Source organism: Pogona vitticeps, chromosome 6 (assembly GCF_051106095.1).
Source record: "Pogona vitticeps strain Pit_001003342236 chromosome 6, PviZW2.1, whole genome shotgun sequence".
Classification (NCBI taxonomy): domain Eukaryota; kingdom Metazoa; phylum Chordata; class Lepidosauria; order Squamata; family Agamidae; genus Pogona; species Pogona vitticeps.
In genome coordinates, this window is record NC_135788.1 from 12,279,320 (window position 1) to 12,303,363 (window position 24,044).

The 24,044-nt window shown below is 41.9% G+C and overlaps 1 protein-coding gene across 1 annotated transcript; it reads left to right on the top strand.

Annotated features, from left to right (window-relative positions):
• The first annotated feature begins 6,052 nt into the window (after positions 1-6,052).
• Positions 6,053-14,823, top strand: LOC110071941 (uncharacterized). Its single transcript, XM_078378259.1, has 7 exons — positions 6,053-6,190; positions 6,745-6,822; positions 7,355-7,555; positions 8,119-8,130; positions 11,920-12,075; positions 13,654-13,734; positions 14,620-14,823. Exons 1-7 carry the CDS (start codon positions 6,053-6,055, stop codon positions 14,710-14,712), a joined length of 759 nt encoding a protein of 252 aa, XP_078234385.1. The 3' UTR covers positions 14,713-14,823.
• Positions 14,824-24,044: the final 9,221 nt, after the last annotated feature.

Genomic DNA, 24,044 nt, shown 5'->3' on the forward strand with positions numbered 1-24,044 from the left:
GCATGCATGTCTGCCCCCTTGCCCACCTGCACAGACACACGCACTCCAGCCCCCCTTCCTTGGGAGAATGGTCTTCAACTAAACCGGCCCCCAGTGTCAAAAACGTTGGGACCCACTGGTCTACAGGGCTTCTTATAGCGTAATTAAGGGGCTTTGCACCCGGTCCTCTCACAAATAGAAGTCAAGCCATTTTACCTATCTTCTGGGTATTAACAATTTATTACTTCATAAGAAAAGTAAAACAAAGAAAGTGGAGAATGGAGAGTTAGGAAAGGAGAAGGGACTGCCACATTTTGTAAAATAGAGTTCTTTTTCTCCTGAAATGCTGCATGAAGGGGATTTCTCCTTAAGCATTTTAGCATGGGGATAAGTGAAAGTGTGGCTTTGCCAATGGCTACAAAGGTGTTGCCTAGTTAAGAAGGAATTCACCTTTCCAAAAGTGATGTGAACACCTGTCACTTCCTGAGGGGGTGTTGTTCACAGTAATGGTATGGCGGGCGACCGCTTGAAAAGCTAGGAAATGAGCATCTTTCAGAGGCGAGGTTGCACAAAAACAGGAGCTTGAATAAACATGACTTCTTGAGGGAGATATTTTCCCCGCCCGCAAAAAGTCCATACATGCTTAAGTTTCAGAAATCAAGGGAAAGAAGAGAAATAGTGGCTTAGAGCATTTACAAGAATTGACAGGCAAAAGTTGTCCTTGGAAATAGAAGAACTCGTTACGTTTAAGTCACACTGGTGACTGAGTCGTATTTCGGTGGGTACATTTTGAATGAAATCACAGTCCTATAACATTCCTGTTCCCTTTCTATCAAAAATGAAAAGGATGGTGCATTTTTAATGTCTTTTAACCCAATTCAAAAATAAACATTAGAATCAATCAACTTTATGTTTCTGTCCCTGTATTTCATTCTAATGGTTAACAAATAAGACTCATTTTGGGAGTGGTGAGAAATAGGATTTTCTCCTGGCGAACATTATTATTTATGATCAATGCTGTCCTTAAACTAAGAAAATATAAATTCGATATAATGTTGTATTATAATAAAGCACTGTGTGACAGATTTATAGGCTTTTATTCAAAGATTTCCACTGTATCAGGAGAAGATCAATTCATTCTTGTTATTTCTGTCCTACCTTTCTTTTTCAGTAAAGAGTCTCAAGGCAACTTGAAGAATATTTAAAAGACAAAACAATTAAAATACCATAAAAGGGTGCTGCGAAATCACACTGCTGATAAGCAATTAAAATATTGTCACATTAAAACTAATGATTTTTAATAAAAAATTGAAATAATTTAAAACAATGTTTAGAAAATTTTAAAAAGAGCACAGCGTCTTCCATTAAAGACCCTTCCTTGACAGTCAAATCCATTGCTGTATATCTGCCTAAACAGAAGGACATTTGCCTGCTGGGAAAAGGACACCAGAGAGGAGGACAAGCTCACCAATATGATTGCACTTTTCAAATACTTGAAAATACTTGAGAAGTAATCATACAGAGGAGGGGCAGGATCTGTTCTCCATTATCCCAGAGTGCAGGACATATAATAATGGTCTCAAGCTACAGGAAGCCAGATTTAGGCTGAATATCAGGAAAAAAATTCTTAACTGTTAGAGCAGTACGACAAAGGAACCAATTGCTCCATGAGATAGTGAGTGCTCCAATGCTGGAGGCATTCAAGAGTAAATTGGACAGCCATCTGTCGGTTCTGCTTTGATTTGGATTTCTGCCTTGAGTAGGGAGTTGGTCATCATAGCCTTCTAGGTGCTCTCCAACTCAGTTATGATTCTATGTGTGTGAGCATGCACATGTACTGATGTGAAAGCAGAGGATTGAATCCTGAATTAGAGTTGCCACGTTTTCTTCCTTGTCTTTAACAAGTATATGCACGTAGATACCATGGGGTTCCCAGTGGGAACAGTTGTATCTGTTCAATGTGGACTGCAGATTGAAGGGAAATACAAACTGACACCCCCCAATCTGCAGGCGGGGGATGAAGAAAAGTAGACTGGGGAGAAAGGGGGAACTGGCATAATTCATGATATCATGATGTCCTCTGAAGAGACCAGCCACAGAGACTGGTGAAACTTTAGGGAAAAAAAACCTTAAGAATGCAGCCAAACAACCTGGAAAACCCACAACAACCATCAGATTAGTTCAATTAGCAACTTGGGTTTCAATCCAAGCTGGTGTACAACCCTAGTAGCAATGTCTCTCATGAAGCAAGACTTTGCTCATGTGGTTCAGGAACCATCAGGCAACCTGCCTATCATGGATCTTTTTTTCATTCCTTGTACCAGTCCTAGAAATCCCTTCCCACCAGCATGCTATGCTAGCCCTCTCTAAGCAGGTTAACTCAGCCTTCTCCAACCTGGTACAGTGGACCCTCTACTTAAGGAATTAATCCGTATTGAAATGGTGGCTGCAAGTCGAAAAGTCTGTAGGTCGAATCTCCATTGACCTACAATGCATTGAAAACCGATTAATCCCATAACTGGCAGTTTTTATTCTATTTTTGTTCCATTTTGGTTTTTGTCTGGTCAGTAAGTCGATTCTCCAGCTGCAAGTCAAATCTAAATTTTGTGGCCAGGGAAGTCTGTAACTCGAAAAGTCTGTAAGTCGAGCCATCTGTAAGTGGAGGGTCCACTGTACCCTATAAAAGTGAGGGACTACAGCTCCCACTCAGTGAAGGAATTAGAAAAGATCATCAACTGTAAGGATGTGTCACTGGAGACCGAAACCAAGATCATCCACACTCTTGAATTTCCAGTCACCATGTTTAGGTGTGAAAACTGGACAGCTAAGAAAGCTGAAAGAGGGGAAATGATTTGTTTGAAATATGGTGCTGAAGGAGAGTTTTGCAGCTATCTTAGATTGCCAGAAAGATAAATGAGTTGGTCCTAGATCAAATCAAGCCTGAACTATCTCTGGAGGCAAACATGCTGAAACTTGAGGCTGTCCTACTTTGGGCACCTCAAGAAACAGGATGCTCTGGGATAAGACAATAATGCTTGGGAAGGTGGAAGGCACCAGGAAAAGAGGAAGACCAAATACAAGATGGATTGAATTCCTCAAGGAAGCCACAGGCTTGAATCTGCAGGAGCTGAGCAGGACTGTTGATGATGGGACATGTTGGAGAACAGTCATTTTTAGGGTTGCCATAAGTTGGAACAACTTGAGTGCACAAAACAACAGTAATAGCTCCCACCACACAATGGTTAGCCAGCAGTAATAAGACTGATGGTCCTATCATGCTTTCTTGATGGCATTGAGTCTATGTAGGGCCGAGTTAACATATTTGCTAAAAACACTAGATGTTCAATCTTAGAAGCAGCCCTACTTCCTGTTTTAGAAACTAGAGGTACTTTTAGGACCATTCAAAATCCCAAAATCAGCATGGTGGCATAAGAAAATTGTGATTGCAACAGTCAAAAGATCAGTCCTCCTTTCCCCTTGTTATTTTACTCTCATGTAGTTTATGTTAACCTGTTGCTGAATATAGTGAATTTGTAAGGGTTACGTTAGATTGTGAAGACAGTTTACTTTGAAGTAATCAAACTATTAATATTACTGCCACTGTTACTATTAATGTTACTATATCTTCATTCAAAACTGCATGACATCATCAGGTCCAGTTGGGTTACTGGTTTCTATCGACATGATGCTGGACTTTTAAAATCTGGAAACTTTCCCCCCCTCTCAAATATTTCCACCCACACATGACATTTTTCTATTGCCTGGAATTAAATTTACCTGAACAGGTGGAATACTGAAAGGAGGAAGTGTTTCATGGTTTGTTGAAAAAGGGGCAGGACAGGAACTGAGGATGAAGAGAAAAGTATTTATAAGGTATTCAAGGTAACCTACAGAATGAGATCTTCACATCTTCTCCAAAGCGGTGCGTCAGGACCTAAGGTGAGAAAATACAATTCTTTTTTCTTTCAAACCTATTGCTTAGCTAAAGTTCTTCTGTCACCAGTAAGATGTAGAGGAAGCCTGGGGATGTAACCGATGAAATGTCTCCATGGGGGCCCCCCAAAGTTTTTTAGACGAGACAACCCTTGTCCCACTACATGAGCTGTTCATGTCTAAAATGTTCCCCTTGTTCATGAGCTTGACAGGATTTTGCTGCCTGGTGGCTGAAAGTAAGCTATCAAAAACACTTTTTTAAAAAAAATTGAAAATCAGGTGGAAATGATCAGCGGTACCTGCAGAATCTTAACCATCCTATCAAATCCTGTCCAGGAGCGACGGATCATTTTCCATCTCTGTTATGCCCACCATGTTTTTGGAAAGGTGTAATCATTGCAGCAACAATGTTTGTTCTTCCTGCTGACAGATGCACAATTTGCGGCTCGCACAGCGCCCTGTGCACTATGCACCTCTAAAAGTGAGGCACTGTACCCACCCTTTGCTGCATTGTGAGGAAACAGAAGATCCTTGGGGAAAAAGAGCCATCCTGGTGGAGATTTTTGGAGAATCATGCACTGTTTTCCAGATATCATCAGGGTGGGAAAGGGCATCTCATTGTGCCATCTTTGTGTGCTGATGAGAGAGAGAGAGTTTACATATGCCTTTTCAAAGCCAATATTAAATGCAGACCCCATTACTGTAAACGCTTACCTGCCTCGGCTTTAGCTAACCCTAAACAGCTTGGCAGCTTGTTATTTACTGAAGCTCCTCTCCCCAAGATTTCTATGCATTCCTTTCAGGCTGCAATAGTCAGGGTGCCCACCCAAAGGGAAATAAAGGGAAATAATACTAGAACCTGGGCATTTTCAGCAGTGGTACCCTTGCTAGGGAACAGACTTCCATCAGAAATGAGACAGGCCATGTCATACAGATCTTAAGAAGCTTACTAAAGAGTTGTTTAAGGAGGTCTTTTGAGCAGTATTTTAGGCTCATTTATGAGTCCTATGCATTCTATTTGTAACTGTGATCATTGATTAATTTTTATTACATTGATGCACATTTTATTTATTATTTTTATATTTCCTGTAATTTGGTTTGCTTTACGTTATCAGGTGTCAATCCTCAGTCACCTGTTCTAGCCGCCCCGAGTAGACCTGGTCTAGAGGGGCGGGGTATAAATCTAATTAAAGTAAAGTAAAGTTTAGTTGTGGTATTATGCTTTTTTATTATGGTTTTTGTTATTTTACTGTTTAATTGGTTGTAGAAATGGGAACAAACTGCGGGTTTGGCCAGTTTACGCCGGTCTGTTTATTGGCACTTCAAAGTCCCACCTCCTCTGGTGGGCATCCACTCAGAGGCAACATCCAGAGGAGGCGGGGCAGGGAAGCCCAGCTGCTGCCTCTGAGTGGGCGCCTGCTGAAGGAGGCGGGGCTTTCAAGTGACAGTTTCCCATGTCAGCTGTATGTATGCTGCAAACTGATTGGTGGTTCGTGCCCACCTCTTATTGGTTGTATACTGTGCTTAAGTATGTAAACTGCACCAAGTAGTGGTTCACTAAATCAGGCATTCTATACGTTTTATAAATAAATAAAATATGCAGTCGTGAATATGATATTCACCACAATTAGGGGAATGCTACTGAAATACAATGCTAGGGGAAATCAGTGCTCCTCAAGTCCATGTTGGTACCATGAACAGAACGGGAAAACAACCTGTCGTTAACTCTCATGTTCAGGGTGTAAAAGAACAAACTCGATATGATTATGCTTTTCTTGACAAGGAGTGGCCTTTTCAACAGAGAAATCTCCATTATTGGGGTGTGCTCAAATTGTATTTAGTAGAAAGAAAGGGCAATACTGTATAGAAATCTGTTCTGGTGCGTGTCTCCTGCAAGTAATTTTATGGGTTTTGATGTTCTGTGTGACAAGTGGCAACTAGTTTCATGACCTGCAATGACAGATTGTACTTGTCTTCCATGTGGAAAGGACGGCCACTCTCGAATTGGCCTTCTCAGCCACACTAGACGCTGTTCCAAGTCCTCCATACAGAACACGTTACCATAGTGTCTTGAGACTGAAATGGCTAGTTTGAGTCAAATAACCCTAAGTTTAGGATTGTTATTGTTTTTGCTCAGAAAATGTGTTGGTTCAGAAGCCTCCTTTTCCTGAACATTGGTTGCTTCCTCAACCGTGCGTTTGTTACTGTCAGAAACAGTGAGGCCAACTGTCTCTTGAAGATCAACTGGCGAGAACTTTGGCTAGAATTGGATCAAGTGGTAAGTAGTACTGCATTCTCTTTTAGGAAATACGTCTGCTTAAAGCAGTGGTTCCCAACCTGAATTACAACTCCCCGAAATCCTGGCCAGCACAGCTAGTGGTAAAGGCTTCCGGGACTCTTAGTCCGGAAACATCTGGAGACCCAAGGTTGAGAGCCACTGGTTTAAAGGATTCCTTTTAAAAGTCAGGATATGGACCACTTGTGGAGCAGTCCAGTGCAATCACATGACATGTGAGGAAATGTGCTCCAGCCTGATACCTTTCATTATTCCAGTATTTTTTTAAAAAAACATTGACAGTCAGAAGCATATCAAGAAAAGGACAAGTACGACTGAATGGGGAACAATGTCCTAAAAAGAAGGATATAATTACCCTAACAAAGGGGAGATATGAAAAAAAATCTTCAAATATCTGGGAGACTTTCATAGAGAGGACAAAGAAAACTTCTTCAAAGGATAGGTCAGGAGGCAAGAAAACAGATATTGGGGCTCCAATATCAATGGGTATTGTGGTGTTCTTTCTCACTTCGTACATTTTCTTTCCTCTCTTTAAGAACCCAGAAGGCCCATCTCAAGAATGTTCCTTTATGGACAAAGGCAGTTTATGTGATCCAAGAGACATAGTGAAACCAGTAAGTAGTTAAGCAGTATTTATACCTTGTAACTCAGGTGATCTTAATATCTCCTTGCTTGACGAGAACCCTGTGCAACACCAACCTCCAAAACAAATCAATTTGTTTGAAATTTCCTTAATCAATCTCTGTGTTACATATCTTTGTTCTAAAAGATGGAGAAAGAAAGCTATTCTACAGACCTGACTATCCAAGCAGAGGCTCCCCTGCTGCCTTATTGATTGATTGATTGATTGATTGATTGATTGATTGATTGATTGATTGATTGATTGATTGATTGATTGATTGATTGATTGATTGATTGATTGATTGATTCGATTCGATTCGATTCGATTCGATTCGATTCGATTCGATTTGAACCCCGCCTATCTGGTCAATTACGACCTATCTTCATTCAAAACTGCAGAGAGATTAGGGAGGGAGACATAGCACCACCTCAGGCATTGAACCCTCCCAAACATAAACAGCAAAGGAGATGTCTCTCCCACAGCGCAGGGTCTCTGCACTCCCCTCCCCCTCATTCCTGGATAAGGAAGGAGAGAGAAAGAGACAACAGCCACCAGTCAAAGAAAGAACAGCAGGAAGAGAAAAAGATGACAATGTCACCTCCTACCAGCACACTGAGGAGAAAGACAAGATGGTGGCACAGTACATCTCCTGGTTTGTTCACACACTCATTGAGGTCCGCCTCAGAAAATGTGGTGTTGGTGGTTTTCTCATGGAGGAGGAGAAGGTGAAGGCCCCCAGAACCTAAAACATTAGTCATTAGAAACCATTCTATTATTTCAATGATTGCCTCCAAAGGGGTCTTCAAAGCATGCTATGAAAGCATCCTTGACAGGATGAGAAGCGTCCTTGACAGGATGAGAAGACAGTGACAGTATTTCATATCACCTGTCTCAGCTTCAAGGATCCTTTCAGAGTGGACTATCCAAGTCACAGAATATCTTTACATAAAGACCTCTGGGAGGCAGCATGTGCTGGCTGTCTCCTCCTCCCTCCTCATAGAGTTGTAGGATGATTAAAGGGGCTTATAAGGCCATCAGGTCCAATTCTTTGCTCAATGCAGGAATCCAGGCTAAAGTATATCCAGCCGAAAGCTGTCTAGTTTTCTCTTGAAGGCCTCCAATGTTGGAGAGGTCACATCTCCCTGAGGTAATTGGTTCTATTGTTGTACTACTCTAAAGATATTCAGAGTAACTTGGCTTCTTAAAACTTTAGTCCATTATTATGTGTCCTGCACTGCCCTCAGCTAATAAGCTGCTGGTACCATCTCTTTTTCTGCTTCCTCTATAGGCCATTATGCAAGTGAGTGAGTTGAGGTGGGAGGCTGGTCGCTGCTGGCACCTTGTTTTCAATTGGTGGGCGAGAGGATGGGCATAAAAATCCTTGGAAGCAGCCATATAAGGAACAAAATAATTCAGCAGTGGCTCCATGAAGTTTCTTTTGACATGGAATGGCAAAGGGAGACTGCCAGACTTGCTGTGTCTTGCACTTTTGAGTAGACCTCTACTGAACCCAAGGCTAGCCCTAATATTAGGCAGAGTGAGTCAGAAGTGCCATCATCTCCCCAGAGCACTACCTGAATCCCCACATGAGCCTGTCCTGTGTCCCCAGTGCCTCCAAGTATCATAAAACAGTGGTCCCCAACCTTGGGTCTCCAGATGTTCTTGGACTTCAACTCCCAGAAATCATGGCCAGCGGAGGTGGTAGTGAAGGCTTCTGGTAGTTGTAGTCCAAGGTTGGGGACCACTGTCATAAAAGACATAATCCAATCCACCTCAAGCAGGAGAATGTCTTGGACTATCATTGGGTACATCCTTTGACAGAAATATGGCAAGTGGCAATTATATCAAAGACTTTCTCCATTCCTCTGAACATCTTTTACAGTTTAGGGGTGATCGTGATGGTACACTGGTTTTAATGAGTTCAGCTGGATTTATTTATCTGTACCTGTCTTCTTTCATTTGTTCTGTGGTCCTTCCGTTGTGTGATTATTATTGCTTTATTGTAGTTTAAGTGCAAGCCTCTTTGAGATCTTTCTGGGACAGAAATAATAGCGAGTACAACCTGCAAGCTCTTCGAGCCGCTCGCAGCCAAGTCCAACAGGCTGCCAGGAGATGCTCCAATGACTATTGGCTTCAGCTTTGCTCTCAGATACAGATAGCAGCGGACACAGGTAACATCAAAGGAATGTATGATGGTATCAAGCAGGCCTTAGGTCCATTACAGAAGAAATCTGCTCCCTTAAAGTCTACTACAGGTGTGATCATCCAGGACCGAGCACAGCAGATGGAACGCTGGGTGCAGCACTACTCCGAGCTATATTCCAGAAAGAATGTAGTAACCGAAGAAGCATTAAATAACATTGAGTGCCTGCCTGTCTTGGAAGAGCTGGACAGCGAACCAACCCTAGCAGAAATAAATGCGGCCTTGGATTCCCTCACCTCTGGCAAGGCACCTGGAAGGGACAACATCCCTGTTGAAGTGCTGAAATGCGGTAAGGAGATCATCATCACCGAACTGTATGAAATCTTTTGTCTCTGCTGGAGGGAAGGTGGAGTACCACAGGACATGAAGGACGCAAACATTGTCACGTTGTACAAGAACAAAGGTGACAGGGGTGACTGCAATAACTACCGTGGTATCTCTCTTCTTAGCGTTGTAGGGAAGCTGCTTGCCCGTGTTGTGCTGAAGAGGCTCCAGGTGCTTGCAGACAGAGTCTATCCGGAATCACAGTGTGGATTTCGAGCAAATAGATCCACCACTGACATGGTATTCTCCCTCCGACAGTTGCAGGAGAAATGCAGGGAACAACAACAGCCACTCTTAGTGGCCTTCATAGACCTTACAAAAGCATTTGACTTGGTTAGCAGGGATGGCCTTTTCAAAATACTTCCCAAGATTGGATGTCCACCTCGTCTCCTTAACATCATCAGGTCCTTCCACGATGGAATGAAAGGCACTGTAGTTTTTGACGGCTCAACATCAGATCCCTTTGACATCCGAAGCGGAGTGAAACAGGGCTGTGTCCTCGCACCAACACTTTTTGGGATCTTTTTTGCTGTCATGCTGAAGCATGCCTTTGGAACTGCAACAGAAGGTGTCTATCTCCGGACTAGATCAGATGGAAAGCTCTTTAATCTCTCTAGATTGAGAGCGAAGACCAAAGTCCAACTGAAATGCATGAGGGACTTCCTCTTTGCAGACGATGCAGCCATTGTTGCCCACTCTGCTGAAGACCTCCAACAACTCATGAACCGTTTCAGCAAGGCCTGCCAAGACTTTGGACTAACAATCAGCCTGAAGAAAACACAAGTCATGGGCCAGGGTGTGGACTCACCTCCCTCTATTACCATCTCCACACAAGAATTGGAGGTTGTTCATGACTTTGTGTACCTTGGCTCAACCATCTCTGACACCCTCTCTCTAGATGTCGAGCTGGATAAACGCATTGGCAAAGCAGCCACCATGTTCTCTAGACTCACAAAGAGAGTATGGCTCAATAAGAAACTGACAACACATACCAAGATCCAGGTCTATAGAGCCTGTGTCCTGAGCACACTCCTGTACTGCAGCGAGTCCTGGACACTTTGTGCCCGGCAGGAGAGGAAGCTGAACACCTTCCATATGCGTTGCCTACGACGGATTTTTGGTATCACCTGGCAGGACAGAGTTCCAAATAGAGTAGTCCTAGAACGAGCTGGAATTTTCAGCATGCACACATTACTGAAACAGCGACGTCTACGCTGGCTTGGGCACGTTGTGAGAATGGCTGATGGTCGGATTCCAAAGGATCTCCTATATGGAGAATTAGTGCAGGGAAATCGCCCCAGAGGGAGACCACAGCTGCGATACAAGGACATCTGCAAGCGGGATCTGAAGGCCTTAGGAATAGACCTCAACAGATGGGAAACTCTGACATCTGATCGTTCAGCCTGGAGGCAGGCAGTACATCACGGCCTCTCCCAATTTGAAGAGACCCTTGTCCAGCAGGCTGAGGCAAAGAGGAAGTCACAAAGGAAGCAAAACCAGGGAGCTGGACAGGGGACAGATTGGATTTGTCTCCAGTGTGGAAGGGATTGTCACTCTCGAATTGGCCTCCTCAGCCACACTAGACGCTGTTCCAAGTCCTCCATACAGAGCACGATACCATAGTCTTTCGAGACTGAAGGATGCCTACTATGTATTGGAATGAGATTGTATATCAGCTCTACTCTTTGAGCTATTGCAATAAAAGAATTCCTAGTCTCGAGGGATTTGGCTGGAAAGCAGTAGCCAAAATCCTGTTGCTTAGTATAGTAAATCCTGCTGCTCAATGTAGTAAATCATATTTGAGCAGGGCCATTCAATCAACTGGGGTTTGGTAAGTCAGCTCTTCCATAAATTACACTGATTCAAACTGATCTACTTTAACTGTGACTTAGTCTAGCATAGTAGGTTACAGCTGGAGTAGACTGATTTGAATCGATGGAATTTATGGAGTAGATTCACCAAATCCCCATAGATTCAATAGCCCTACTTCAGTGCAATTTATTACGCTGAACATCAGGATTTGGGCCAATGCAGACCTATACATAGCTACTTCAAAGTAGGTCTCGTTTAGTTCAATAAGATTTATTTTGGGGTTAATGTTCAGACAGCCTAAATCATTATATTTGATGTATTCATGAGGGCTTTCATGGCCGGGATCTAATGGTTGTTGTGGGTTTTTCAGGCTCTTTAGCCATATTATGATGGTTGTTCTTCCTAATATTTCGCCAGTCTCTGTGGCCAGCATGTTCAGAGGACAACATTCTGTGCTCTGGTGCAGTTTGTTTGGGAGTGGAGTATTTATGGCTGTGAGATAGACTTTTGTCCTTTTCAGGAGATGGGCGATTAGTGTTTCTTGTTGTGGGTGTATTCTTGTGATAGGGAGGAGAGATTATCTGCCACTGTGATTGATGGGTGTCATCAGCTGGTCTTTTGTGTGTAGTGATCCCTGGTCCTTGTGGCTGGGTAGAGTTTGTTGACCTTTTCATTCTGTATTTTTCAGAGCTGGGAGCCAACTTTTGTTGAGTTTCAAACTTTCCCCCTTTTTTTTGTTATATTTGACTTTTCCCCCCCCTGCAGAATGTTTCTGAAGACATTCCCTTTGTTCTTAAAGTACTCAGTGAAACTGCTGCTCTGTTTGAAATGAAAAATGTCCCCTTCCATAATGTGAGAGATTTTTTGGAGTATAACTACGTCATACAAGATGAGCTCAAAACTGCTGTAAGTAGTAGCATTTCCCCTCCTAATTCATAGGACAGCATTCAGCCAAGCAAAATGCATTATTAGGCCTGCATATGTAACAGAGTACTGAACTTATGTTTATGCATTTAAAATCATTACCAGTCATCTAGATTCAGTGCCAAAAGAGGCTATATTATGTTAATTTTACAAATCAGTTAAAACAAACTAAATCGTTAAACTGGCTATGATTCAGCATCATCCATACCTTTTCAAGCTTCTCGCTGCAGACCTAAAACCTACATTTTTAGAAAAACAAAAGAGGAATTAATACTAAAGTTCCTTCCTAAAGATCCCTTTAATCACTTCTTATCCATGTGTGCAATGGAATATACATAGTCTCTTGACCATTGCATCTAGCTGAATCCCCAGTTTGGTTTGCATTGGATAACTTGTTATGGGTGAAACTCAGAGCTTGGAAGTAACTAGTTATTTCTCGGGTAACAAGAAATGTCCCTTGTAATTGCAAAGATATTCCTTAGGTGTAACAAGAAACACCTGGTAGAAACACCTAGTAGTGTTCATTTGTTACGTTTTAGGTCATTCTAAGACATTTTAACTTTTAACAGTTTTTTTCAGGTTTTATGCCATTGTTTTATCAATCGTAAGTGGTGAAAGTAACATTTTGGGTTTGTTTTTTATTTGTTTATAAATATATACATGGTCAAATATCAGAACTGACCACTAGAGGTCACCAAAGAGTATCTCCTGACATTTTTCTGGTGTGGTGGTAACAAGGCAATATGTTAAAAAACAATGCTACCAAATACTTGCACAATAGGAGCAACAATAACAACAATCTAGCCAAGAAGTAATGAGTAGTACAGAGAGTTCCCTTTAATCTGTAACTTTCTGAGTTCCAGTCAAGCCCAATATATTCGGCATGGTTCTAGAAGTAGTGCTTCCTCAAATGGTGAAAGGCATTTGTCATAGCAAGTTCTTTTCATCACCTCCGCATCTTGCATTTAGCCATGCTGTACACTGTGACTTATTTCTGGGAGATAAACTTGAGTTTACTTTAGAAATCTTGTTACTAAGGCGCATCACTCTGAAGAAATTCTGTCACTGAAAGGAAATCATATTGGTAACATTGGATATGGATTTTCCTTCATGTCAAGCCTGGCTCTCAGTTTCCTCCATCATCAGGAAGTATCTCGAAGGTTGCTGTTGGCATCAAGCAGCTGTGAAATATGGTCTCGTCTTGTAGGAAAGGCCATGCAGAATGAGGGACTGTGTGTTCCCATTTATGGATGGCTGTCAGCCTATCATCTGCCAATCTAGCATTTTTCACAAGTCAGGCCAGTTTTGTAATCTGGTCAACTGACAGCCATATTTGTGGCATTCAAAGTGTTTTATGATGTTTTCCCTCAAGATTAAAGTGAAAGAAGTGATTTCTCTAAAATCATCCAACTTGGTTCACGGCAGAGAGCAAATATGAACCTGAGCCTCCCATCTCCAAGCACAATACTCCTCCTTTCTTTTAAAAGTAACAATGGTTTTTTTTTGCAACTCAGTTAATTAGCATTTGTCTTCTCATTTTCCTTTCCACTTCATTTACAGCTACGATTCCGCTTCAGTCATCAACTGACTACCATTACAGTTAATGAATGCTTTAAAAAGATGAAAATATTTTTGAACAGGGTAAGTAACTCAAGATTCCCAAATGTGGTGTCATGGATAGGGTGAGGGAGCACAGGGTTCGAATCCCAGCTTGGCCACGGAAACTAACAGGGGGAATGGAAATGGTAAAAACACTCCATAAATATCTTGTTTACCTTGCAAGCCCTATTAGTGTCACTAAAAGTCAGTTCCAACTTGAGGGCATAGAAAATACACACACACACAAGCATTTCTTTCCACATAGAATACAGTGGTGCCTCGCAAGACAAATGCCTCGCAGGACAAAAAACTCGCAAGACAAATGGTTGTGGCAATAGGGGTTGATGACTCGCAAAACGAATGTTCCTATGGCCATGCTTCGCAAGACGAATGTTTCCCATTTTTTTGTTCCTGCCTCATGTTCGGTGATTTTTAAATGTTTTTCTATGACGTTTAAAAAGTTAAAAGTTTTTTGATTGGAATTTTTGAAATCATCTGCACAATATGTATGGCTTTAAAGAGCACTTAATAAACCCTTTGTAAACCAAATTTGACTTTTTTCTGACTTTGTTTGCCCACAGGAAGACATTAATTAGATTTCAATGCATTCCTATGGGAAAACGCGTTTCGCAAGATGAATTTTTCGCAAGACAAGATTAATGGTGGAATGAATTAAATTCGTCTTGCGAGGCACCACTGTAATATAATAGTGAAATTGAAAGGGGCCTATAAGGCCATCAAGTCCAACCCCCTGCTTGATGCAGGAATACAAATCAAAGGATATCTTTAGAATGTTGTACGTCTAAAAATATTTCTAATTTATTCTGAGTTATCACTTGCTCACACAGGCCAACATTCTAAAGAGCGTGCCATTAAATCTTTTCTAATAAATAAATAACACTTCTCATGTTTTCTTTCTTGAAAAAGGACACTCACTGCGCTTGGCAGGTGATCCACCAAGATGCCTTAGTGATTTTTCAACAACTAGAGTTCTACATTGTTACTTCACAGCTGAACTGACCCGCAAGCTGAAGATCTGACACTCTTGTGGGACAATTGTTGCTGCTATAAAGGTTGATGGTGTTGACTATATTTGTGCATTAATGTTAGTTTTCAAAATTAAATGTGATAAATGCCTTTTTGATAAAACCAACTCTCGCTTCTTTCCTCTACTTCAGTATTATTTCCTAAATTATGACCTTGTGGGGTGGGGGGGATGCTTTTTAATGCTGATTGCTAAACTAATTTGATGCAAGTCTAGCCAAACTTCTACCGATTTCAATAAATGTCATTGAAAAATGGTGGGTGAGGATGAAGTAGGTGAGGCAGTCTGAGGTGTTTTGGCCATATTCACTGAAAAGAATTGGACGGGATGGTTGGAGTTAAAAAAAACTGGGTACTGTGAAAAACTCAACTTTCCTGCTGCCCTCCTGTGGCCCATGAAGAGAAGAATCTATAAAAGGAATTAAAAACAATAACGTTGTGCTTCTTCCGTTTACCACAGGAGGGCAGCCCAGCTCTGCCAAATGAGAAACAGGAAGGCTAGCAGCAGAGTTTAGAAATAATAAGGAAAAGGCTGTGTTGTCCTTATGGTTACACAAACGTAAGAATGGGTGATACCTTTTACTGGGCCACCAAAAAAAAAAAAAATCAAATAAATTGCCAGTTTTCATAGAGGAATTCCACTTCATTGGGCTAAGCAGCATAGGTAGGGCAGAAGGATTGTAGACAAGAGTTGATGGTAGATGCCTGTTAGAGGTGATCTTGGATTCTGGTTTCAAAAGAGCTTAGAAATGTAGCTCTGCAAGACAACCACACTTAGAATCTCCTAGCAAGAATGGCTCGGGGTGACCGGGGCAGATGGACTAAACCTACAACAATTATTTTCAAATCTATTTTTAAACCCAGGTAAACTTTGCAAACTGGAATCCAGCTCTTTTAGGCTCCTTACCTCAGATATACAATACTGACACCGAATGTTTTGATATACTTTTCTTTTCATTTACAAAATAATTAGCCGCGCCTCCATTAAGAAAGATTAAAACATTTGGCCGGCTCTAGTGCATCACTGTTAAGTTCTCATTGGCACTCGGGCTGCAGCCTAACACAGCAAAGCACATTCAGCCCACAAAAAAAGAAAGAAAGAAAGAAAGGAAGGGAAGGAAGGAAGGGAAGGAAGGAAGGGAAGGAAGGAAGGAAGGAAGGAAGGAAGGAAGGAAGGAAGGAAGGAAAGGAAGGAAGGAAGGAAGGAAGGAAGGAAGGAAGGAAGGAAGGAAGGAAGGAAGGAAGGAAGGAAGGAAGGAAGGAAGGAAGGAAGGAAGGAAGGAAGGAAGGAAGGAAGGAAGGAAGGAAGGAAGGAAGGAAGGAAGAAAGAAAGAAAGAAAGAAAGAAAGAAAGAAAGAAAGAAAGAAAGAAAGAAAGAAAGAAAGAAAGAAAGAAAGAAAGAAAGAAAGAAAGAAAGAAAGAAAGAAAGAAAGAAAAATCCTGTAAATACTGGCAATCAACTACAAATGAGAAGGCATTAGCACATAGTTTCATTTAACACCTTCCAAGCTTCATCCATTGTATAGGATAAATCTATTGGAGCAGAGAAAAGTGGAAGCTTGCGTTAAGTATTGCCTTAAAAATATTCCCACGTCAAATATTCCCATGTCCTCTTTTATAGAAACACATGGAAACATGGAGGGGGGGCGGGTGGGATATTTTAGTGTCTTTCACAGGACAGGAAAATGTGAATATGGCAAGGTGCCATCGCCTCCCCACCAACCCAAGAATACCCTGACATTGAACCTAAATCCTTTTTTTCCCCAGAAATGTGTCCAGACTGTAAAGTACTACCATGAGGGGATGGGAGCGGGTGGGTTTATTGGTTGAAAGGAAGAAGAAGAAAAGAGAGAAATCTCCTCATGTTTAAATGTGGACAAATTCTTGACAACTCTCCATCCCAATGAAGATGAATGCAAACGGTATGTGAGTGGGGGGTGATGGGTGTGTGAGTGGGGGCAATGGGTATGTGAGTGGGGGTGATGGGTGTGTGAGTGGGGGCTGCATTTTCAGCTCCAAACTATTTAAAAGACAAATGCAGTCTTACCTCACCCAAGAATTGACTTATCTTTCCTCACAGGGATCAGTCAAAGAGTAGTTCCAAATTTTATTTTATTTTCAGTGTTATCAATTGCATACAATTTATCAACTCCCCCCACCCCAACACACAGACACAATATTTCTTGAGCTGAGAGAAAATGCAGAACTGGGAACCAGCTCAAGCCCTCAAAATAAGTTACTGTTTCCAGTATGCAGTGCGGTTATTTTTAAGTTAATTTTTGACCCTGAAATTCCAATGCTTTAGACAGGAAATTAGCCTTTGCAATTGACTGAGATAGTGGTCAGAGGTAAGATCCCAGATCACCATGACATTTCAAAGGTATATCACACGATGGGAAACTACATTTCCTGCCCCACAGTGTGACATATCACAGCATTCACATAAACTTTCAACTCTATGAACCATAACTCTTTTATTATCTCGACTGGCATGGTTCCGTCATCTCAGTGTACCATATTTTTTGCTCCATAAGACGCACCTTTCCATAAGACGCACCAATTTTTTAGGAGAAGAAAACAGGAAAATATAATCTGTTTTCTTTTCTCCGTAAGACGCCCAGACTTTCCACCCCCCTGTTTTGTGGGAAAAAAGTGCGTCTTATGGTGCGAAAAATACGGTAATTTCTCTGCTTTCTTTGTCCCGGACAAGAAATTCTCTTCTTCAGCTTCCACCAGGGAGCTGCCACACTTGTAATACAGTATTTAGTCATTTAAAAGGCTTATTTAAAAATGTTTGTTTTGCTTTTCTGCCTCAACAGTCTAATCAAGATGCCCTACAGTAGACACAGATTAATAAAATCACAACGAACAACATAAGAAAAAAGTCACAAGATTTCTCTGTACAGATGTATCAACAAGAAGCACAAAATGGAACAAAACAAAACCCAACATTGTGGCACCTTAAAGATTAACTGCTATATTTTAATGTTGAGCTTTCATGGAACGCGTCCACTTCTTCAGATGTAAAAGTGAGAATTAGAGATGGGCATGAACCACTAATTCGGCAGTTCATGCTGGTTCATCCTTCAGATGAATAGATGTTCAGTGGTTCTCAGCCCTGCCTCCTCAGGTGTCCGCCCACTCAGAGGCAGCACTCAGAGAAGGTGGAGGAGGGAATCTGGGGTGCTGCCTCTGAGTGGGCACCTGCCAGAGAAGGCAGGGCTGAGAACCACTGAACACATTTTTGTCTGAAAAATGAACTGACACAAACCACTGACTCAGTGGTTCGTGCCCATCTCTACTGAGAATACAGAAACTATTTTTCCGTGTATAAGATGCCCCCATGTATAATCCAAAATTAAGAAATCTCAGTGGGGCTTTGCATGTGTAGGGGAAAAGGGATCAAAGTGCTGCAGGATCGCTTTGATCCCTGCTTTCCCCTCCACTTGTTTTTGTTCTCTCCTCAGCTTACTTCCATGTATAAGACGACCTTCAATTTTTAGTCTAAAGATTTTAGACAAAAGTATAATCTTATATACGGAAAAATATGGTATATGGTAAAATAGTCATGCAGGGCTCTAAAAGATAGTGGTGGTCTTAAGTTGCCAGACTCATGTTGCTTTTAACACCTAGTAATGATTGAAGACCTCTGTTTGGTATTTTGAAGCTTTGTTCTGTGCAGGAGACAGAAAGGGAAAGGCAGTCAAATGGGAACAGGCCTTGAGATGGCCTTTGCCTGCCACCTTCTCCATCTGGGTCAGTGGTTCCCCACCTTGAGTCCCCAGATGTTCTTGGAATACAGCTCCCAGAAATCCTGGCTAGCACAGCTATTGGTGAAGGCATCTGAGAGTCTTAGCTCAAAAACATCTGAGGATTCAAGGTTGGAAACCACTGATCTGGGCAATTATTTAATTAGATTAAATACCCAACTCAAGGAAATGTCTCAGTCCTCTCTGCCTCCCCTTGCATCTCATCTGTTCATAGATTGTCAGCCCTCAGGCAACAAAGGCCTGCTGTCCTTTTACGTTCTTTGTGAAGCACTCAGCTTAGCATTATAAAAATAAGAAATCAGAGTATTTGGGGGGGGGCTGGTTGGAGAAAATGTGTTCCTCCCCCAATTCTCAATTTACTATATATTTTCTTCTAAAAATAGTATGAATATTAGGGAGGCTCTGCCCACTTGTTATCAGGAGACCACAAAATATATTTGAGGCCATTTTAGTTTGAAACTGATAATAGATTCTGGCAGCCAAACTCCTTCTGATCTCTAGACCACTGGTTCTTAACCTTGGGTTACTCAGGAGTTTTGGACTGCAACTCCCAGAAGCCTTCACCACCAACTGTGCTGGCTGGGGTTTCTGGGAGTTGCAGTTCAAAAGCATCCGAGTAACAAAGGTTAAGAACCACTGCTCTAGACTACAGTTCACACCAATTCCTTTCCATCGGATGTTCGGGGTGGAGCTGATGTGAATTGTGGATCAGAATACCTGGTGGGGCAAACTTTTCTCACATATTTTCTTTACTTTTCTGAGACTATGTGGAGCTCATCATTCGGGTGAATATTCGTTGTTCTGTTCTAAGGCTGATCTTTACCACAGCCTTTTTGGGGTAAAAATCTGCATATTTATTATAATATTATAATTGTAAGCTGTTGATTCCAATTTATGATGACTCTACCCAAGGTTTTCTAGATCTAAAATAAAAGCAGTTTGACAATTCCTCCTTCTAGTGGTGCTCTGGGATAGCTGGCCGAGCATGGAACTTCATCAGCCACACATGCCTCAGGTAACCTTAGGTGGCTGCTTTCCCAGGATTCGAACTCCAGGCCCCTTCTTCACAGGCTGGCGCTCTGACCCAATGAGCTATACCAACTGTCACTTAGTAGCATAAGTCCCAGTAAAACCCGTTGTGATTAACATAAATCCTATTACTTTTCAAGGGACTTACGGGACAAGAGGTTGGATGAGGGAAGTTAAAATGGGGGGTCCTTCCACCTCAGAGACACCAGATAGATCTGCAGAAAGTTCCACAGATGTGGCGTCATATCAACGGTAGGCCTCAAGAGGAAGCGTGCAATGAACGACACCTCTGAGGCTGACCCGTAAGAGCTGCTCAAAGGACCTCTTCACACAGTTGATGGCAAAAGCTTGATGTGGAAGTATTTACGGCCAAGTCACGTCAGAAGGAACTAATGAGGCTGCCTGGGAACTGGAACAAGGCCAACACCTAAAATAATAGTGCAGGCTGTTCTTCCCTCAGTGTGCAAAACTGATGCCTCCCTACGAAGAACACTGGTCGTGCGGCTCCAGAAGTTCCCACCCAACATCTCAGTAGATCCTGACCATGTAATAAAAGAGAGTATTTATGGAATCCACTTTAAATTATAGAAAGATATTCCTCTCACATGTATAAGAGGGACATTTAATGGAAAAGAAAGAGATCGTTGCCTGCGTGGCTGGGAGGGCAGACAGAAACAATAATGAATATATTGACATTAATTATTAAACTCTCCCAGACGTAACCAAAAGCACATAGAAAGAAATGAAAATGGTTTGCGCTAAAGAATCAGGTGTCCTTCCTGCCAAAGATACTGACACAAAGGACTGGGAGCAGGCAGGGCCTCGTGCATTCTGAATTTCCGACATTCTGTATAACCCACATTTGAACTGAATGGAATTAGGGCACATCAGCCGGTACTAGAATTCTTGTACTCGCATCTGGCCTTTAACCAATTAACAATGTGCAAGTGAATTTGCATATCACAACATCTTTCCGAGACTCCTTTAAGAAAAGGACAGCTTCGGTTGAACGGAAGATAAACTTTAAAAAGAACAAGCTGTACATAAAGGACTCCAAATTTTTGAAGGGTGGGCCATCGTAAGCTGGTAGGAATTGCTCAGTGGTTTAAGGTATCGCACTGTAGAGCCGAAGGTTGGGAGTTCAGTTCCTCATTGCGTCTCCTAGGAGAAGAGCCAGCCTATGTGGCCTTGGGCAAGCTGCACAGTCCCAGAAGAAGGGAATGGTAAACCATTTCAGAGTATTCTCTACCCAGAAAACTCTGGGAAGGCTTGCCATTATTAGGTCGTCTTTAAAACTATCCTTTATCCTGTCCCGGCTCTCCCACGTTTCACTGGTCTGCTCAGTTTCTGATGCTGAACGATGACACAGCTGTTTCAAAAGGGCTATGGAGTCACATATCCTTGTGCTTTTATATTGCTGGTTGTCTGACCTTCTTAAATGTTTCAGTGATGGATGGCCTGTTAGCTACTGTTGTTTCTGGTATTACTGACTTGTGTTTTTATCATTTGGTTAGCCCCCTCAGTGTGATTTTTGTTATTGACAGGCCACTGGCAAAATAACTTTAAAAATAAATTTGAGATCCATCATTGTGCCAGTTCCGTATTTAATAGACATCACTGAAACTATGTATTGTTGGTTTCAGTTGCCTAATGTCCTTAGAATTAAAGCAATATTTATTTTGCCCTCATTGTGAAACTGTTTCTTCCTCTGGTTGTTGTGGGTTTTTCAGGCTGTTTGGTCGTGTTCTGGGGGGGTTTGTTTTCCAAAAGTTTCACAAGTCTCTGTGGCTGGCATCTTCAGAGGACAGGAGTCAGAACTCTGTCTGTGTTCTGGTGTAGTGTGTGGGATTGTTGAGTATTTGTAGCTGTGGGATCAGGATTTTTTTCTTTTCAGGAGATTGGGTGATTCCTGTGATCAGGGTGTTTGTTGTTATGTATTTTTTTGTGATAAGTGGGGAGATGATCTGTCACTATGATTGATGGGTGTCGTTAGGTAGCCTTTTGTGTGCAGTGATCACCCGTCCTTGTGACTGGGTATGGTTTCTTACTGTGTTTAAAATGGAAGTATGACCTTGGCTTGAAAAACTGAAAGGATACAAGGTGTTTTCTCAAGGCATCACTTACTTTTATAAGGGGGCAAAACAGGGGAAAGTTCCTGGAACATCTATGTCCCTTGTTGCATATGCCAGTACTAGACATGGTGTGATGAGAAGCAGTATGGCACAGTGGTTATAGTAGTAGAATATGACTTGGAAAATCCATGATCTCATCCTTAGTGAGCCATGAAACTCACTGGATAGTCTTCAGCCATGCCTTCTGAGCCTGACCCACCTCAAAGCATAGCATAGGGAGGAAAGTTAGGTAGGCTTTGCTGAACTAATTAGAGCAGAGGCAATATATAACAAAATAACAAAGATGACTACGCATGAGAAGCTGTGCTCTAGATATAGGGTATATAAGAGGACAAGCTTAGAGCTACTTAATAGAGATTATTATAGATTATAGAGAACATACTTTAGCCACGTCTTTCAACTCACAAAACTAGGGTGCTTATCAGTCCATCACTTCCTGATGAAGTCTACTTTCGAGACTACAAAAACAATAGCGTTGTTTGCATTTCGTCCTGGCCTCTAAGGCAGGAGAACAGAACCACATTGTGGTGGCACAAGATTCAATGAACGTGGTTACCTGTATCTATGCCATACCCTCTTAAGAGTGGTAACAGGCATTTGGGACATGGCTGAGATTTGTCCGTTTCACACAAGCAAAGCCATGCAACATGGTTTAAAATGGTTGTTCACCGATTGCATGGGGTCATGGACCGCATGGGGAAATTTTTGAAGTTTTTTTGAAAAAAACACAACCTACAAACAGTATTCAAGCCCACCACAAACGTCCAATAAATGTTATGGTCAGCAAAGGACAAAAGGGACCCTCTCACCACTGCAGGAGTATACCGGATACCTTTCAATTGTGGCCAGGTATATATTGGAACCACAAAACGCAGCATCCACACCAGAATCAAAGAACATGAGAGACACTGCAGACTAAAACAACTGGGAAAACTGGCAGTAGCTGAACATGCCCTAAAACAAGCTGGACATGAAATTTTATTTCAAAATACTGAAGTACTGGACAACACCAGCAATCATTATGTTAGACTGCACAGGGAAGCCATTGAAATCCACAAACACCAGCAGAGCTTCAACAAAAAAAGAAGAAAGTTTAAAACTCAACAAAGCCTGGCTCCCAGCACTGAAAAATACAGCCTGAAAAAGGTCAACGAACTCTACCCAGCTACAAGAACCAGTGATAACTGCACACAAAAGACCAGCTAATGACACCCATCAATCAAAGTGACAGATAATCTTTCCCTCTTATCACAACAATACACTCACAACAAAAAAATACGCTGATCACCACACTCACCCATCTCCTGAAAAGGACAAAAACTGATCCCACAGCTATAAATACTCAGCTATCCAAACAAACTGCACCAGAGCACAGACAGAGTTCTGTCTCCTGTCCTCTGAAGATGCCAGCCACAGAGACTGGTAAAACATTAGGAAGGACAACTTTTAGAACATGGCCAAAGAGCCTGAAAAACCCACAACAATCATCAGCTCCCGGCCATGAAAGCCGTCAAGAATACATGGTTTGAAATCTTTACATGGCCACAGAGGAGAGAATGTTTTAGAAATGACCCCCTTTTTGAAGGCTGCTGTCTGAAACAAGCAATATAGTGCAGCTCATTAAAGGGGCTGCTTTGTTCAGCTGCAGAGGAGATGATCTTTAAATAGCACAAGCTCTTGAGATATACGTGTATGCATTAGAGGTTTTCCCCCAAGGACAGAAGTCTGGTGCTATACTGAGAAATGAAGCAAAATATTGAAATGACCAAGGTGGATGTGATGTGGCTTAATGAAAGGACTTTCAGACATTTTACATAATTTATATCACATTGCCAAAGTGGCTGGTGTGGGCGACAGAAGGAAAAACAGAGATTCTTCTGCAACAAGAATAATGTGTCCTGAAGGGTTACTGGATAAATATCTGGCTGCGGAACCAGAGGTTGGAAGTTTGATTCCCCGCTGTGCCTCCTGCAAGTAGAGTCAGCCTGTGTGGCCTTGGGCAAGCTTTATAGTCCTAGGGAGCCCCCAGGAGAAAGCAACAGTACAGTATTCTCTACCTGGAAAACCCTGAAAAGGGACATCGTAAGTCATAATTTACTTGACAGCACATGATTATTATTTTAGGAGGTTACTTTTTACTGTAATTGAGGTTAACCATTTTGCTTAAACAGTTGGGATGGAATTCCGTTGGCCTTGGGAAGTAACTGGTATTTTTCAGAACCCTCTGGTGTTTTTTACTGGCTTTTCCAGAATTTAAGATTGAATGGTAAAGCAGAACAGGCTGTATAAGCCAAGATCAGAACTTGCAAGGAGCAAGACTCAAGCAAGACTTTGTCGAAAAAGGAAGCATCAGGCATTGCCAGCAGATTATTTGACA

Excerpts from the sequence above, each read along its gene's own strand:
- LOC110071941 (XM_078378259.1), top strand. The coding sequence starts at position 6,053 with ATGTGTTGGTTCAGAAGCCTCCTTTTCCTGAACATTGGTTGCTTCCTC. Across the intron at positions 6,823-7,354 it reads CAAGAGACATAGTGAAACCA|GAAGGAGAGAGAAAGAGACA; the intron begins GTAAGTAGTTAA and ends TTCCTGGATAAG. Across the intron at positions 12,076-13,653 it reads AAGATGAGCTCAAAACTGCT|CTACGATTCCGCTTCAGTCA; the intron begins GTAAGTAGTAGC and ends CTTCATTTACAG.